This window comes from Microcebus murinus, chromosome 1 (genome assembly GCF_040939455.1).
Source record: "Microcebus murinus isolate Inina chromosome 1, M.murinus_Inina_mat1.0, whole genome shotgun sequence".
NCBI lineage: Eukaryota > Metazoa > Chordata > Mammalia > Primates > Cheirogaleidae > Microcebus > Microcebus murinus.
In genome coordinates, this window is record NC_134104.1 from 78,394,693 (window position 1) to 78,413,999 (window position 19,307).

The window sequence follows — 19,307 nt, forward strand, 5'->3', positions numbered from 1 at the left end:
TCTTGGCCCCCAAACCTCATTCTGCTGCCCCTAAAGTAAACCACAGTGTTTTTGCTTAAACTTTTCTAATGATTTTTCATAGTACTTGGTTTAAAATGGAAAATTTTCTATCTTGTTCTGTAAGATCTACTTCTCATTTTCACCAGGCTCCAGATCTGCTTGCCTTTTCCTGTTACTTGCACACCCAAGGCATGACTCTTTTATTTTTCACATTAGCTCCTGCTTTTATCTACAACAATCTTTTCTTCCAAGATCTTTGCATTACTGATCCCTTGTTGTCATTCTAATTCCAAGACTCGATGTTACCTTCTCGGAAAGGCTTTCCATAATTAGCCAATCTAAGGTAGCCTCTCATTCTCTACCATACTGCCCTGTTTGATTTAATGTAACATTTGTTTTTGGATATTTTCTGATTTGTTTACATATATCCGTTTACTGTCAAACATTTCTGCCTAAATTTAAGCTTTAAGAGAGGACAAGCCTTGTTCATCAGGGACACTGAAACATTCTCAGAGACTGACACTAAATAAAGGTTTCTTGAATAAACAAATGCTAAAAGAATAAGTAAAATAAAGATTGAAAAATATCATTTGATACAGTGGACATTAAGGCCATTGCTGACTCTAGTAAAAGTAAGATTGAAGAGTTATTAGGATGTAAAAATATGAAAATAGCATCCTAAACAATGTTTTCAAGAAATCTGGCTGTGACTGGGAGGAGTGAGATGGGGCAGTTACCTATAGAGAAGAAGGGGAGAAGGATTGATATGGGGACTTGAGAAACTGAGGGGAAGACTTTTTAGTCATTGTTTTAACATAAAAAAGACTAGAGCATATTTGCATGGTGTTGGGGAAAATCTGAAAATATTGGAAAGAGAAGAAATTAAAAATTTCTCCTATATGTGATAGGTAAATAAAGCTAGATTGATAACACGCTCTTGAATCATTGGACCTGTTGTCAGACTGTGAAGACTATTAGGAGCTTCCAAAAAGAAAACAATAACCAAACTCTTCATTTCTATGTGATTTTGCACACTTTAAATAACTTTTGGGTTAAGGCCTTTAGTGTAAGTTACCATATTCAAGCTCCAGAGGGTTTAGCGCCTTTGTGGGAGTAACATGCTCATTATTAGGACTAACGTGAAATTAAAGAATTGAATTGTGAAATGTCTTAGCTAGAATAGATACTGCTCCTTAATTAAGGACTGAAACTTATTGTGGGGACCTTAGATAAACTGGAGGTATTTTATAAAAAGTCTTATAATTTGCCTCTTATACCACATTCTGCATTTCAAAACTCAACTCTGGACTTACATACTAGCTCTTATAAAAAAAAAATGGCATCATACTCTTTAAAGGCATATTGTATTACTCATGTGAAAATATCCATAGTGGAAATTCACTTGCTGAATGAAAACTGTATTAGTAAACAAACTGATGAAGAAGGATCAGTCGACAAGCATTTATTAAGCAACTACTAAATGCAAACTCTATGCCAAGCGCTCTGGGGGATATGAAAGAAATAGAAGACATACTTCCTGGCTTACAGGCATTTATAATCTAGCTTTCACTTGGGTTACGTCCTAAGAAATATACTCATAAATACAAACTTATAAGACATCTTACCAAAAGTGCTCAATAAATAATTAGGGTTTTTAGAAGGCAGAGTGAGGTCTGATCAGTCAAATAAATATAATCAGTAGAGAAACAATGTTTATTTTGTAAGTTAGTAGACTGTCAATAAACTTACCTGCTGAATATCCAGGCTGGTGATATCCATATGCACAATAAGGGCTTCCACATTTTCCATTAACTTCTTATCTTGGAAATGAACAATCAAGTCTTTCATTACCTGGGGTGTGATACCCACCAATTTATCACTTAAAATATATGGTTCGAGGCACTCCAAAAACACTCCTTTGGCCACTGAATTCTCACTTAATTTGTCATATATCTGACTAAATAAGAGATCCCTATAACAGAATGGGAAAAAATACTTTTAGGAACATTTCAAATATCATTAAATTTAGTCTGATAAGTATCTCTCTCCTACTTTCCCTATTTCAACTTACTTAGGAGTTTATTAAAAATAGTAACAATATTTACACAGAGCTTTATATTACAAAAACCTTTTAGATATACTATTTCATTAATCTTGCCAATCAATACTTATTTTACAAACAAGAAAAGTTGAATAAGTTATATTGTTTGTTAAAAGTCACATTGCTAACAAGTCAGAGTCAGAATTTGAACCCAGCCTTCAGGCTTAAATCCTGTGCTTAGTCTATTTTGACATACTGTTTCTTAAAGACAACATTTACATGGTAACAGGGTAGACATAATGAAGTAGAAGAAAAAAATCAAAAAGGACTACTCATGTTTATTCTTTCCTTCTTCCTGCTATCTAAATATTCCTAGCTGACCTGCAGAGCCAATAAGCTTCTTTATCTAACTCTAAGCCTTTGCTTCATAAAAGGTTTGGGTAATGATTATTGATCTGAGAAGATAAAAAATATTTAATATTTAAAATATATACCTAGAAACAATTTTATTACAGAAACAAAATCTTTTTAAATTACTCTAAATGTCAATACTCTCAATGTTTTATTTATTTCATATTACTTCTATAAATAGTCCATAAATAATCTGAGTTATACTCAGCACAGATATAATTTTGAATTCTATTTCATGCAACATTATATGATAAGTGTTATTCAAAATTGCTACATAGTCTTTAAAATTACCAAATTATTTTCTAACTTACAATGCTTCAATATGCTGAAAATAGTTACTTAACTATTCCTGTATAGTGTTGGATATATCACATAATTTTCACACTGACTGATGCCACAATGAACATCTACCTATACATCCTTTCCCATTTTAGGGGCTTAATTCCTAAGTCATTTGAGTTTCGGAACTTTATTGTGAGTGAAAAGATATGAAAAATTTTCTGGCACTTGATATATGCTACTAAATTATTTTCAAAAAGCATCACAACACCAATTTACATTGGCACTAGCAATGTATAATCATATCTGTTTCACCAGATAATTGTGAGTTTCTTTATCTCCCCCTGATAACTTAATAAGTACAAATTAGACATCATTGTTTTCAATTCTTTGATGACTGGCAAAATTGAATATTTTCCATGTTTCCATTTATAAACTATATTGCCTTGTATCATTTACTTATTTGTTCATTCCACTTTTTTGAATAAAAATCTGTGCTAATTTTATTTGTCTGCTGGGATTATTTATTTATTTTTTCCCTAAATGTATCATTTCTTTATAGTATATCATGTCAATTATGGAAAGTAGTAGATGGTATGATCTTTCATAACAAATTCCACAAAAAGGTCAAGGGAGCTCTTGAAGGAGTGGGATGGAGGTTTTGCCTCATCTGAAGTCCTGGAACAGGATGTGTGGAAAACATACTGTCTACAACTGCACTAGAACCATGTGCCACCTTTCAATAAACAAAATTTGTGATATCCTGGGGAAAATCCATATCCATTTTCTTTCTCAAATGCACAAATATAATTTTGCATCATTTTCCCCTCCATATTTATCAGAGCATTTTTCATGTTGATTTTATTTTAATCAATAATTCATATTTTTGTGATTACTAAATTACTAGCCAAGCAAAACAAACTGAGATTAATGAAGTTTTACTGTAAGAAAGAAAGAGTAACAAAATAACTTGAATAAATTCAAAGAAAAAGTCATATTTGCTAACCCTTGCACTCTGTAATGTGTTGTTAAAAATAATGTGCTAAAGAAGATAATTACATATTTTAGTTCAGTACAAAAAGCTGTAGTGAAGAGAATTAAAGAGCTAAAAATTTAGTAAACAGAGCATAAAAGTTGACAAACAAGGCACTCCAGTGACAAAGACAGCATGTAATGCCGGTAAGATTCTTGGCAAAACTACACATTTCTTTCTGACTAAACCAGGAGCTATAACAAAGAAGCAAGAAAAATAAGTATCAGTAACTCCCATCTGTATCTCTACATAAAATAAACAAAACAAAATTCCAAGACATGGTCTCATCATTCTGGGAGAATATTTATTAGAGCATCAAGAGAGGGGGAGAAAGAAAAGTATACTCAAAAAAATATGTAGCTTTCATGTTTCTTTCTATATTTAGGCACTATTCTCAGCACACTGACTTGTTTCCTACAAGGGCTGACTTCAAAATTGCTTTTTACCATTTCAAGCTCAGCCTCCCTATGGCTGGCAGAACAGAAAATCCATTATGAATAATGGAAGGCCAAAGAGATCTTTCTATAAACTTCCTTTATATTAATGCTCATATTAAAGATATTTTTAGAGTTTATCATTTATAACTTCAGATACAGAAAAATTGTTAAATTCACTTTGTACATTATCAATTTTATAATTTTTTAAAAATATGAGAAACTGCTGTGATGATAAAATAATTATAAAGTCAGAACTGTCTGATGGGAGCAAGGGCATCAATCCTAACCCTTGCCAATCTATACTAAATATATAACCAGAATCAAATAAATAAATTCCCAATGAATATAATATAAGTTCTGTTACTTAGTGCTTAGTTACTAGTTCTGTTTACTTGGGGTTCAAATTTATTCCAATGTTTTAGCTATAGTGTTATGTAATTATCTAGTGAAAAAAATCATATCACCCTCGTTGCTATAAAAACTAGATAAGTTGCTATAAAATTAGATCAATTAATGTAAAGGGCTTAGAACAACACCTGGCTATTAGTGTGAAAAAACTGAATTAGCACAAGTTAGTTAATTTATACAGTTAACTATTTAAACTAAAAAAGCCTATTTAAGAGTTTACTTATACTGACTTCCATTAAACAAAAAGGCTCTAAAAAACCAATACTGCATAATCACAATGAATCCAGGTTTTTGGGTGGTATGAAATACTGTGCTTTAGTGATGATTCACAAAAGAGTATATATGGAAAAAAAGAAAGAAAGAAAAGAGTACATATACATTGCCTGACTCATACACTTTTTGCTTCCAGGACCTCTAAATAGTATTGCTCTTTTTGTTGGTTATGTTCTTCACCTCCATTATACTGCAACACAAATACACAGATGATATACTCATAGCATCTGTTTTAGAAAAGTTAATTTTATTAGGCGAATGGACTGAAAACTGTTAAAAAATCAAATTTATATAATTTTTTTAAAACCCTATCCAGTCAAATTCACAGAATTCATAGCAGTGAATTACACATAAATAAGAGGCTACCTGGGGTCAAAATAATTGAATCTGACAGGCAATGCATACTTACTTTCGTTGTAGCAGAAGGCAGTAATCAACTATGACAGGCACCATGTCCTGTAAAGGAACCATAAAGAAAGCATCAGCCCCATACCCCTGTTCAATGGCCTAATGAAAGAAGTCTGCTTAAGATGCTGTTAGATTGTTGGGAGGATATAACTTTGTACCGTTCTTTTGGCAAGTAACTTGGCACTCTGTGACCAAAGTCTTAAAAATATGATAACACTTTGACTCAGTAATTCTGTTTCTGGAAACTTATCCTAAATACATTTAAGGAAAAAAAATTTTTTTCTTAATGCATTAGGGCATTTACTGCAGCTTTGTAAAAGAAGAAGCAAGAAAAGGAAGGGAACAGGCAGTGGGAAAGGGAAAAGAAGAAATTTTAATAAAACTGAATATACAACATGGGAAAATAGTTAAGTAAATTTAGCTATTTAAATAAAATATTATATGTATGTTACAAGCTTATAAAGAGTTTACAATAACATTAAAACAAATACTGGGTGGAAATATGTATTTATCTCTCAGATTTGTAAAGAAAACTTACAAAGGAAAAAATACATCAAATTGATAATAGGATATATTTGGTCCTGTTGGTGGCTCAGGTAAATTTAAGGCTGTACATATTTTGCCACCATCCTCCAAACCAGCTATTTTAATTAAGGTTGATTTAACTTCTCAGTTTCATAATATTTTGACTGCTTTAAATTCATTATGAATGGACTCATATCAAGTAAATGGCAACCCACAATTTTGGCCCTTTTCAAAGGAAAGAGTTTGAAGGAGAAACAGTAGCTTATTATGACTTAAAATTGTCAAGTAACCAAGCATCAGATTTCAGCAGTACTCTCATTTTCTGCTGGCTCCAGGGAAATGGTTTCCTTTTTTAAATCCTAGAAGGGTTAGGTTCCAGGCAGAAAAAAAAATCCCATCAGGAGGGAGGAAGTTCTATGTGAAAAAGCACACTACATGCCAACACCTGTCTGATAAAAAGGTCAAAACTAAGAAACCCTTATCATTTGAGAGAGAGGTGTCTGAAGAAGGACCTATAATCCTGAAAGGATTATATGGCTACTCCTGACCCATCTGCTTCCTTAAGTCATCAATATTCCTCATAACTAGATTTATAGTCTTATTTAGATTCTTCAAAAATAGGAACTAAAATAATGAGTGCGATGCACACCATCTGGGGGATGGACACACTTGAAGCTCTGACTTGAGGGGAGAGAGGGGGCAAGGGCAATGTATGTAACCTTAACATTTGTACCCTTATAATATGGTGAAATAGGAAAAAATAGTAACTAAAATCACAGATGTGAAAAGTGTTAGAGCTGTATCAAATCTTAACCCCGAATGAGAATACAGTGGGCTAGATAAAGAGGGTGTGGGAACCTCCCTAGATATGCTGGAGAAAATTTAATAAACATTTTTAAAACATACAGCTGAGCTCCCAAGAAAGTAAGGGCAATACTCAGGGTCTAAAAGTGAATAGGACTGAAAACCAAAGGAATAAGCTCCAAACTGTCACGTGTCACTGTTACTGATACGATCCGGTGGGTTTGTTGGTCACAGAAGTGCTTGAGTTTCAATGCCAGAAAGAAGCTGAAGCCTTAGACCCCTGTAACACAGGGAACTGAAGAGGAGGACCTGCCTAAAACCAAGATTCTTGAAAAGCTACATCCTCGGTGAAAGGAAATTAAGAAAAAAAATCTGCTTATTGGCATAGGAAGATGACAAGGAAGGTTTTCTGTCTCAGTCTGGACTCAATGGGGGTAAATTTGTATGCTCCAAGAATCTGTAATCAAGACCCTGTCCACAGGTGAATGTGGGATTTGAATTTATACTATCTTCTCAGTATGGGAAAAATCGAACTAAGAAGTTAACCTAAAAAGTGATCCTGAAACAGGATATTCCTGGGGTACTTGAAAGAAATGAACTCAAACAGTCTCCAGCAATAGTCCTGAACATAGGCGAAATAAGTACTACCAACAAAGTCCCATTGAAGATGTTTTCACAATAAAAAATTTGAAAGTACCTCATGAAATAATGCACCATGAATGAATGTCAGTAGTAGTAGATCTCCAAGACCTCAAATAATACAATTATCAGGTAGAAACTATTTTAAAAAGCATGTTTAAAATGATTAAAGAAATAAAATAACGAATTAAGTGCCTGGCCTAGTACTATGGATAGACTATAGAGTTTAATAGACAGTAAAATTAGTGACATCAGATTTATACCTTTAGACAGGTCACTGTGGTGACAGTGTGGTGGGATGATCTGGAAAACCAAGACTGAAGATGGCTGTCACAGTACTCAAAGAAAGAAACAGGGGACTAACCAAGGTAGTGATAGTAGGCACAAGAACAGTAGACAGAATTAAGAAATATTTATAAGCAAAACTATAGAGCTTGGTGACAGATTGATCATGGGTTGGAAAGCATTGGGAGGAGTCTCTGACTCCTGGGTTTCTGGTTTGAGTTATGGTTAAATAAAGAGGTCACAAAATGAGATTAGGAATGTGGGAGGAGGTGTTAGAAGACACTAAGTGCAGTTTGGCCTACACTAAATTTGAGGATTATCTTTACTTAGATGTTGAATAAGAAGACATTGGATACAGTAATCTGAAACATCTGGGTTAGAATTACAGATTTCTAAATTATCAGAGAAAAAAACACCTATGAATACAACTGTCCAAGGATAATAGAGAGAGATAAAAAGCAGTCAACAATAGACAAAATCCTGAGGAAGACCAATATTTATGAAATGTTCAGAGGATGGAAACAAAATCCAATTCAGAAAAGTCACAGGGATTTAAAAGTCAGAAGGGTACCCAGTCACAGGTGTCTACAGGATACAGAATTCCAAGAAGGAAGAACAGAGATCGTTGCTGTTTAACACGGCACTGATAATGAATAAGATCTGAAATATGTTCATTGCATTCAGCAATTGGTTATTGTTGGTATCTTTAGTAAGAAGGTGTTTCATCTTCCTGATTAGATAGTAAGTAGAGTGATGGGTGAGATATAACCTGCAGAGAGTTGAGTGGTAAATGAAGTATTTGGGGTTGGGAAGGGAAGAAGAGAGAATGGAAGAGAGGAGAGGGAGAAGAGGGAAAAGGGAAAGGGAATGGGAGAGGAAGAGGAAGAAAGGAGAGAGAATAGAAGGAAGAGAGAAAACACTAATATATACACAACTGGAATCTCTGAATAAGAAAACTGAAACAATGGAACAGAACAAATAGTTTAAGATATAATTCAAGAAAGCTTTCCTGTAATAAAAAGGCTTGAATCTAGATATTGAAAGAGTACATCATATCCCAGGGAAAAATGGCCTACAATGAGACCCAATGCAATAAAGTTACTGGATTCCAAAAATAAAGAAACAGCAAGGATAAAAGATTAGTCACTTAGGAGAGGGGAAAAAACAACTGAGGCTAACCTCAGATTTCCCCACAGTGACACTGAATGCCAGAATAATAGAGCAATATTTTTGAGATCCTTAATGAAAACCAAAATGCTTTTCAATATAAAAGTTAGAGACAAACAATTTGAAGACCTCAAAGAAGATTGTTCTCATGAACCTTTGTGAAGAAAATGCTTCAGCAACCAAGAAATAACTGGGGAAGCAACAGCAAGAGTAATAGTGATGAACATTCATTATATTTAACAGCAAAAGCAAGCCTGAAACAACATGGGCATATGGGTGAGAGAACAGACGCCTTCTGACAATGAGGAAAAGATTTATATTGAGACAAATTAGGAGGAGAAGGAGAAAAGAAGGTGAGAGCTAGAAAAGATTCACTGGTCTTATCCATAAGCTGGCAGTCAAAAGACATCTCTTAAAGCTCACAATTAAAACTGGAACTACAAGCACATTTAACAGTATAAAAATAAATGTTGAGATATTGATTAAAATCTAGTGATAGAAGAGACGGTGAAGAGACAGAAGGAAGAAAAAAATACGCCAATTTTATGGTAGCAAGAACTTATGAGTGAAAGGTTGAATAATATCCTACTAACCCTGGGCCAAGACAAGGGTCCTCACTTCTCAAAATCATTTCTAGTCAACGTCACATGGAAGATCACATTGCAGCCAGTGTTAATAAGGCAAGAAAGAGAAATAAAAGACATCTAAGTTAGAAAAATAGAAGCAAATCTATCTTTATTCATAGATAACATGATTGTCTATGTAGAAGATCTGCTGGAATATATAAAAAACTACTACAACTAATAAGAGAGTTTAATGAGATTGCAGGAGAGACAACCAATATACTAAAAATCAATCGTATTCCTATATACCAGAAACAAAGCTGAAAAAAAAAATCATTTACAGTAGCATCAAATAAAAGGAATACTATGCAACTACCAAAAAGGACATGCTCTATAAACCAATATAAAAAAGTCTCTAAGATACATATTAGATGGAAAAAATCAGAGTACAAAATAGCAAATAGAGTTTTCTATAATTTGTGTAAAGAGGGAGGAAATATTAATGTGAGCGTGGGTAAATATGTATATAGTTGCTGGTATTTCCATAAAGAAAATCTGAAAATATACTTAAAAACTTAGCAACAAGGATGAAAAGCAAGTAGGAACTGGGCAGACGGCATTAGGTGAGAGAGAGACTTACACATTTTTATAGTCTTTGATTTTTGAACTACATCATCACCTCTATAAAAATTAAATTAATTGAATGCTTAAAAAAAAGAAATCAGGTAATACAACTATGTACAATCTCAATTCTACTGAAATATAGGTAGCTAGAACATGTAGGCAAGTAAATCACTGATGAAACTCAACCATATTTATGTAAAACACCTATTATGGACCAGGCACATTGCTAGGTGTTGATGATACATATTTACCAAAACAGACATATCTTATAGTATGTCTGTAAAGACTTTTAAAAAGTAGTAACAATTAAGTATGATAAAGTTAAGAGAGGGAAAATACGGAATGCCAAGGGAACTTGTAGCAAGGAGGGCTAACCTAAGGTTGCCTTCCTGAGAAAGTGACATTTAAGTGGACACCTGAAAGATAAGCAGGATTAGCTAAACTGCAGAGAAGAATGCTCCAGTAAGGGGGAATAATAGCTTTAGGAAAGTCGAGATGTAAGAGATGACTTAGAACTTTGAGGAACCGACAGAGGCACTGTGACCAGAGGACAGGAAGGGGAATGGCAATGGATGAGGAAGGAGCAATGCCAAGGGTTCTGGGCTCTGATGGGGTTTGAAGTAGGGAAATGAAATAAAAACTTAAGAATTGTAGCAGGATTACAAGTGCTTTTGAGTCTTTTTACTTTTGTCACTCATATGAATCAAAAATACAATACAATTACATTAGAATAGATATGTAGACTTTATTTCTTTGCAGATCTCTTCTATTATTACCACTTGCCAACTCCCATTCTCCTGCAACACTTCTCTGGGCCTAAATTCTCTCACCATCTGAAATTTCAAGCTTTTGCTCACCTCCTTTTCTAAGTCCCAAGGGACTTAGAAATGCCTTTAAAAGAGGTCACACACAGGAGACTTCCACTTCAAGGAAGATAGAACAGACATATTTCTCCCTATTCCTCCAGCTAGTACAATTAAAAATCCTGGACAATAATATATAACATAAACATAAGAAGACTGTGAAAAGTGGAGAGATGAAGTCAGACGTGCTAGTGACCTCAGAACCTGAGAAATGACATGGTATTAGGTTCCCTGCATTTTCTTTTTAATTCACGTATTCCAGACTTGGAGCTGAAGAAGCCAGCAACCCAGAAATGCCCATGGGCACAGACAAAAAAAAAGGTCTCAACAAAAGCTTACTCTCTAGCCAAAAACCCAGAAAAAGGGAAACCCAGCAAACCAAAAAATATTTTAGAAATCATTGCTCCACTCCAGCCAAACACCACAGAGAAAACCATGGCCCCATGCCCATTGTAATGGTTACTTTCATGTGTCACCTTGACTGAGCCATGTGGTGCCCAGATCTTTAGTCAAACACTATTGTGCGTTGTCTGTGTGAGTGTTTTTAGATGAAATGAACTTTTGAATTGGTAGACTGAATAAAGTAGACTGCCCTGCCTAATGTAGGTGGACCTCATCCATCAGTTGAAGACCTGAATAGAACAAAAAGGCTGATCCTCCCATGAATAAGAGGGGACTTCTTTTGCTTAACTGCTTTGAGCTGGGACACTGGACTCAAAGTGAAACATCAGTTCTTCTTGGGTCTCGAGCTGGCTGGCCTTCAGACTAGAACTTACTCCATCAGCTCTCCTAGGACCCCAGCTTGCCAACTAGAGAGCTTATGACTTCTCAGCCTTCATAATCACGTAAGCGCATTCCTTATAATAAATCTCTTTGTATAGGCATACATAAACATACATACATACATGTACATGCTATTGGTTCTATTTTTCTGAAGAAGCCTGACTAAACCCCATCCACACCAGCAAAAACCAAGTGTGGAGCCTAGACTTCTCCCCTCAATAGGACATAAGCAGGTACCTCCATCTTCCCTCCCTCCACCAGGGTGGTAACAGAAAAGGCTATGCAAAGCCAGGGTTTTCATTCCACCAGCCAGTAACAAATCCTCCCCTCACTTCCCTTCCCAGCCAGTAAAGAACATGTGGGGAGCCTGGATTTCCACCTATACTACTTCCCACAGAGGTGCTATGAGAAGAAGTCTATGAGAGGTAGTGAAACCACCCTCATTGTGTCAATGGAGGCCACATGTGGAACAGTAATGAGGCACTCCTAATACTATTAGCCAGTGAGCTATCACTGGAGGCTCAATAAGAAGGAGGGACTCTCATCCCAACCCAGCGGTGGAGAGGAACACCCCCCAATAGGTAACAGTGGAGGCCAAATGGGGAAACTGGACTTTTACTCCCACCTGGTAGTAAAAAGACAGCACCTTCCCCTTGTCCTGCCAGAGTGGTATTAGAAGAAACCAGCTAAAACAAAAAGTTTAAATAAGATCTGGAATCTCGTAACATAACACAAACAATGTCCCCATTTCAATAAAAAATCACTTGTCATACCAAGAACCAGGAAGATCTCAAACTCAATTAAAAAATGACAATTTATAGATGCCAACATTGAGATGACAGAGATGTTAGAATGATCTGATAAAGATTTTTAAAGCAAACATCATAAAAGAGCTTCAATAAGCCATTATGAGCATCCCTGAAACAAGTGAAAATATAGAAAGTTTTATCAAAGCAATAGAAGATATAAAGAACCAAATGGAAATTTTGGAACTGCAAAATACAATAACTGAAATAAAATAACAAAGGATGAGTTCAACAGCCAAATACGGGGTACAAAGGAAAGAATCAATGAGCTGGAAGAAAGAATAATAGAAATTCTCACTTTGAACAACAGAGAGAAACAGACTAAAAAAACAAACAAAAATGAACAGAGACTCATGACCTATGAAACTATAACGAAAGATCTAATTAACTTTCATGTCATTAGAGTCCCGAAAGGAGAGAAGAAAGACAGCAGGACTGAAAAAGTGTTCCAAGAAATAATGGCTGAAAATGTCCAAAGTTTGGCAAAAGACATTAACACGCATTTATCCAAACAGAATAAACCTAAAGAAATTCACACGAAAACACATCATTTTCAAACTTCTGAAAACTGAAGTTTTGTGTGTTTTTTTTTTTAAATCTTGACAGTAGAATAAGAGAGAGAAAAGCTTAGCTATAGAGAAAAACAATTTGAATGACTGGATTTCTCATTAGAAACCACAGAGCCTAGAGGAAGTGGCACAATGTTTTCCAAGTGCTGAAAGAAAACAACTGTCAACCAGAATCCTAAATATAGCAAAATATCCTTAAGGAATGAAGGAGAAATCAAGACATTTGCAGATGAAGAGACTTAGCTGCCAGCGAAACTACCCTAAGAGAATGGCTAATCAAAGTTCTCTAAACAGAAAGGAAACAATAAAAAAGAACCTTGGAACAAGAAGAGGGAATAAAGAACATGGTAAGCAAAAATGTAAGTAAATACAATAGACATTCTTTCTTCTCTTGAGTTTTCTAACTTATGTTTGATGGTTGAAGCAAAAATTATTAGTATAGGAAATATTTAAGACAATATATTATAAATAGAGAAGGGTAAAGGAATATAAAGGGAGGTAAGGGTTCTATACAACTTTGACTAGAAAAATGAACACACCCAGTAGACTATAATAAGTGAGATATATATATGTATATATATGTGTGTATATATATATGTATATATATGTGTGTGTGTATATATATATATATATATAATGGAATACCTAGTTAAAAAGCTATACAAAGGCATTTATTCAAATACAAATCAAAATGAAATTTTAAAAGTTTTTCAAGTAATCCACCAGAAAGAAAAAGAAAACAAATGAGAGAACAAAGAAAACAAAAAGTAAAATGATACTCAAATGACTTAAACTCTAACATATTGATAATTACATTAAATGTAAATGGTCTAGATATGAAAACTGAAAGGTAGAAGTTGGCAACATGGATCAAAGAAGTCTACAAGAAACTCATTTCAAATACAGTTGTGTGTCACATAGCGACGCTTTGGTCAACAATGGACTACATATACAACAGTGGTCATACTGTAAGCTAAGACTAATTTATTATTGAAGAAAAAAAGTGTTTTCTATAAATTTAGTGTAGCCTAAGTGCACAGTGTTTATTAAGTCTACAGTAGCGTCCAGTCATGTCCCAACCTTCGCATTCACTCACCACTCACTTACTGACTCACCCGGAGCAACTTCCAGTCCTACAAGCTCCATTCATGGCAAGTATCCTATAAGGTGTATCATTTTGTATCTTTTATGGTATATTTTTACTCTACCTTTTCTATGTTTAGGTATACAATCCTTATCATTGTGTTATAATTGCCTACAGTATTAAGTACAGCAAGTACATGCTATATGGGTTTGTAGCCTAGGAGCGATAGGCTATATCATATAGCTGAGGTGTGTCATAGGCTAGACCATCTAGGTTGGTGTATATATATTCCATGATGTTTGCACAATGATGAAATTGTCTAATGATGTATTTCTCAGAACATATCCCTGTCATTAAGCAATGCATGACTGTATAACAATATAGGAAGGTTTAAAGTAAATAGATTAAAAAATACATCATGCAAACATTAATCAAAAGAAAGGAGCATGGCTTTATTAATACAAAATAAAACAGAATTCAGAGCAAAGAAAATGGCCTTAGACAGGAACATTATATAATGATAAAAGGGTCAATCCACCAAGAAAACAATGCAATCCTAAATATGTATGCACCAAACAACAGACCTGTAAATATATGAAGCCAAAACAGAAAGATAAATCCACAATTGGTAGAACAACTAGACAGAAAATTAGCTGGCATATAGAAGAACTCAACAACCAGCAGAATCTAATATTAGATTATCAATATTAGAACACTCTAGACAGTAACAGCAGAAAGCAAATTCTCTTCAAGTGCACATAGAACATATACCAAGATAGACCATATCTAGGACCATAAAATAAACCTCAGCAAACTTAAAAGAATTTAAATAATACAAAGTGTGTTCTCTAGTCACAATGGACTCAAACCATATATCAGTAGGCTAAAGAAAATAATGACATGATCATATTAATCATGTAGAAAAAGAATTTGACAAAATTCAATAGACATTCATGAAAAATACTATCAGAAAAACAGAAATAGAGGGGAACTTCCTTAACTTTATAAAGAGTAGCTACAAAAAACCTACAGCTAATATTATTCTTCATGATGAAAGATTAAATGGTTTTACCCTAAGACTGTGAACAAAGAGAAAATGTTTGCTCTCACTGCCCTTCAACACAATGCTGGAAATTTTAGTCAGTGCAGTGGGCAAAAAAGGAAAGAAAAGGGCACACAAATCAAGAAGGAAAAAATAAAACTGTCCGTATTTGCAGATGTCATGATTGCCCAAATAGAATAATATTCCAAGGAAACTACACAATACCTCCTAGAACTAAGTGAATTCAACAAGATTACAGAATACAAAAATCAATTATATTACTATATGCTATTAATGAACATATAGATACCAAAATTTAAAATTTGATACCATTTATAAATGCTAAAAAAAAGAGAAAGAAATACTAAGTGTAAATCTAATATATAAGACTTAGATTCTAAAAACTACAAAATGCTAATGAAAGAAATCAAGGACTAGGAGACTCAGCACAGTAAAGATGTCAATTCTCCCCAAATTGATATACAAATTTAATGTAATCCTATCACAATTCCCGCAAGATCTTTTTTGTAGACATAGACAAGATTATTCTAAAATGTATATATAGAATAGTTGAAACAATTTTCTTGAAGAAAAGTAAAGTAGAAGAAATCAGTTGACCCAATTTCAAGACTTACACAGCTATAGTAATCAAGACTGTGTCATATTGTAAGACAGACAGACACACGGATCAGTGGAATAGAAAAGACAACCCAGAAATAGACCCACACATATATGCTCAACAAATTTTTGACAAAGGTGCTAAAGCAATTCAATGAAGAAAAGAAAGCCTTTTCAACAAATGACGCTAGAGAAACTAGACATCCATATGTAAAAGAAAAAAAGAACTCTGATCTAAGTCTCATACCTTATGTAAAAATTAACTCAAAATAGATCACAGATTTAAATTTAACACATAAAACTATAAAATTTCTAGGGAAAAAATAGGATAAAATCTTCAGTCTTCAGGATCTTAGGTTAGGCAAAGAGTTCTTGCAACTTGGTTTCAAAAACACAATCTATAAAAATAAAACTTGATAAACTGGACTTTATCAAAATTTAAAACCTGCTCTGTAAAATATCCTATTTAGCGGATAAAAGGAAGCTGCACACTGGGAGAACCACCTATCCAATAAAGGACTAGTACCTAGAATGTAGTAAAACTCTCAGAATTCAACAGTAAAATAAGAACCAATCTAGAACATAGGTAAAATACATGTAGAAATATTTCACAGAAGAAGATACATAGGTGGCAAAAAAGCACATTAAAACATGTTCAGGCCGGGCGCAGTGGCTCACATCTGTAATCCTAGCACTCTGGGAGGTGGAGGCGGGCGGATTGCTCAAGGTCAGGAGTTCAAAACCAGCCTGAGCGAGAACCCGTCTCTACCAAAAATAGAAAGAAATTAATTGGCCAACTAAAAATATATATACAAAAAATTAGCCGGGCATGGTGGCACATGCCTGTAGTCCCAGCTACTCGAGAGGCTGAGGCAGGAGGATCGCTTAAGCCCAGGAGATTGATGTTGCTGTGAGCGAGGCTGACGCCATGGCACTCACTCTAGCCTGGGCAACAAAGCGAGACTCTGTCTCAAAAAAAAAAAAAAAACATGTTCAACATCATTAGTCATTAGGGAAATACAAATGTTATTTGAGATATCATTAAACACCTATCAGAATAGCTAAAATAAAACAGTATCTTTACCAAATGTTGGATGTGGACTAACTGGATCACTCACACATTGCTGGTAGGAATGCAAAATGGTATAATCACCCTGGAAAACAGTTTGGCAGTTTATTAAAAAATTAAACATGCAACTATCATATGATCCAGCAAGTGCATACCTGGGAATCTCTCTTAGAGAAATGAAGACATTTTCACACAGAAACCTATACAGAAATGTTTATAGCAATTTGATTTTTAATAGTCCCAAACTAGAAACAACCCATATGTTCTTCAGTGGGCAAATGGTTTATCAAATTGTAGCTCATCCATTCTATGGAATGAACTATCCAGCAATAAAAAGCAACAAACTATTGATACATGCAACAACCTGGATGAATCACCAAAGAATTAGACTGGGTTAAAAAAAAAAAAAAGGCAATCCCAAAAGGTTACATACTATATGATTCCATTTATATAGCATTCTTGAAATAACAAAATTACAGAGATAGGTGCCAGAGGTTAAAGAGGGGGTAGAGGCAGGAGGGAAGTAGTTGTGGCTACAAAACGGCAAATGAGGGATCCAAATGGTGATGGAAATGTTCTGTATCTTTACTTTATCAACATCAATATTCTGGTTATATAACTGTACTATAGTTTTGCAAGATGTTCTCATTGGGGAAAACTGGGTTAAAGGTATGGGATCTCTCTGTATTATTTCTTACAACTGAATATGAATCTACAAATATATAAAAATCTAAAATTTAATTAACAGATAAAGAGGATATATATAATCCTCATGTCTGCCCCTGTTTCTCACTCACTTAATTAGGGCTAAATCATCCAAATTAATGCTTTTCATCTGGCTCCTTAAAGAAACCAGGTCTTCATCAATTTTGAATATTTAAAATCACAGGCAAAATCAAATTTTAGTTAAAGCTAAATCTATTTCCATATTTTAAGCCTTCCTTTCTAGAATCTGATTATGGAAAGACAAACTAGATTGCCCAGCGGATAATCTCTAGTGACAATCTCTTGGATGACTGAAAATGAGCTGAGTGGGACTAGTAGCCCTCTATCTCCCCTGTGACAGGGCTAGGCACAGACTCAACTTCCCACAAAATCTCTGCAGAGTCGTCTAGCTCCAGTGAGCTAGGCAGCTGACATTTCCAGGACAAGTATACAACCATCCTGAGCAGCTGGTGTCTGAACTCAGATGACCTCTCTCCTAACTCATTTGGAAGGCTGCTCTCATGAGAACCCCAAAAGTGAGGAGAATGGGAAAGAGCAGGTTCTTCTCTTGAAGTGAAGGCCTTAGTCCACACAGCCAGACCTGCTCTACATATGCTGCTCTATGGAAGCTGAGAGATCACGGGGTTTTGACACAGACATCATAACACCTGCTTTCAGACTATTCCACTCAGTCTCAAAAGTAAGCAAAGCTGAAATTTTGGTCTCCAAAATTTTTAAAAAGTAAGGATAGCGTAAATACTTCTCTCATCTGTTCTTCAATGCATAGCCCTATTTTTGGTCAAGAAGATTGCTTCTCATGTTAGATATTTGTGTATATTTAAGATGTATTAAAGAAGACAATGTAGATATGCAAATAAAAAACTGAGCTCACAGACAGAATACCTAAATTTAAGCCTGTCAATTGTTTGAGTGACTGAGTACATCATTTTATTGCATTGTGACTATCTTACCATCTGCCAAATGTAGATATAATCTCTGGCATATAATTCCCTATTTCATGGGGATGATTTGAAAAGAAATAACAGATGCAGATTCCTTTGCTTTTTGAAGTAATGGCACTAATTCTCTTAATTTACATTCTATAATCAATCAGGTAATGAAAACTTCATTGTTTGAAAGTGATTCAAAATTTTAACATAAAGCCTAGAATGAATATATATGTATAAACACATACACACACCCCAACATACATAAACACACACACACACACACAGATAGATTTTCACAGGCTATCAGAACGAGGCAGCTGGTATTCCCAGGATTAGTATATAAACACCCTGAGCAGCAATATAGGTACAAATATCTCTCTGTCTGTACACGTATGTATGTATTTTTCTTTTCTTTTTTTTTCTAGGTCTAATGATAAAATAATAATCTAGGAAAGATCTGACTCCCTGGAACCAGTACTTTAATCAAGACTCAGGGACAGGGTAGTATGCCAGACATCAATACTGTTTTCCTTTCCTCAAATCATCTCAGAGGAAGAATGGATTAGACCAGGAAAGCACCTATTGCTTCACTCTGGGTTCAGCTTTTAGTCATTGTTCACTCTTTGGCATCACCTCTAAAATGCAAAAATATATGCCTACAGCTGCTATAAAAATGGCCTTGAATGATCGGATTTTCATGGAAATGTTAAATGAAGCTGGAAGGAGAGCTTAATAACAATTGATGTAAGGCTTCATTAAGCTCTTTTAAAATTACATTATTTTTCAAATCCTTTTGAAAAAGGATTGATTCATATTACAGCATTAAAATGCTTCATATTTATTTATACTTCTACCTTGTTTCACAAATAAATACACATACATGAGCATAACATAATAAAATAATCCAAAATACTGTCTCTA

General features: G+C 34.5%; 1 protein-coding gene across 3 annotated transcripts in view; it reads right to left on the reverse strand.

Moving 5' to 3' along the window:
• Positions 1–19,307, reverse strand: part of VPS8 (VPS8 subunit of CORVET complex) — a 216,251-nt gene that overhangs the window by 121,944 nt on the left and 75,000 nt on the right. For all 3 annotated transcript variants that reach the window (XM_076003376.1, XM_076003373.1, XM_076003368.1), the window contains exons 21-22: positions 5,292–5,338; positions 1,750–1,972 (exon numbers count right to left, since the gene is read on the reverse strand). In XM_076003376.1, the coding sequence (XP_075859491.1) occupies positions 1,750–1,972; positions 5,292–5,338 (270 nt within the window). The remainder of the gene's footprint in view (positions 1–1,749; positions 1,973–5,291; positions 5,339–19,307) is intronic.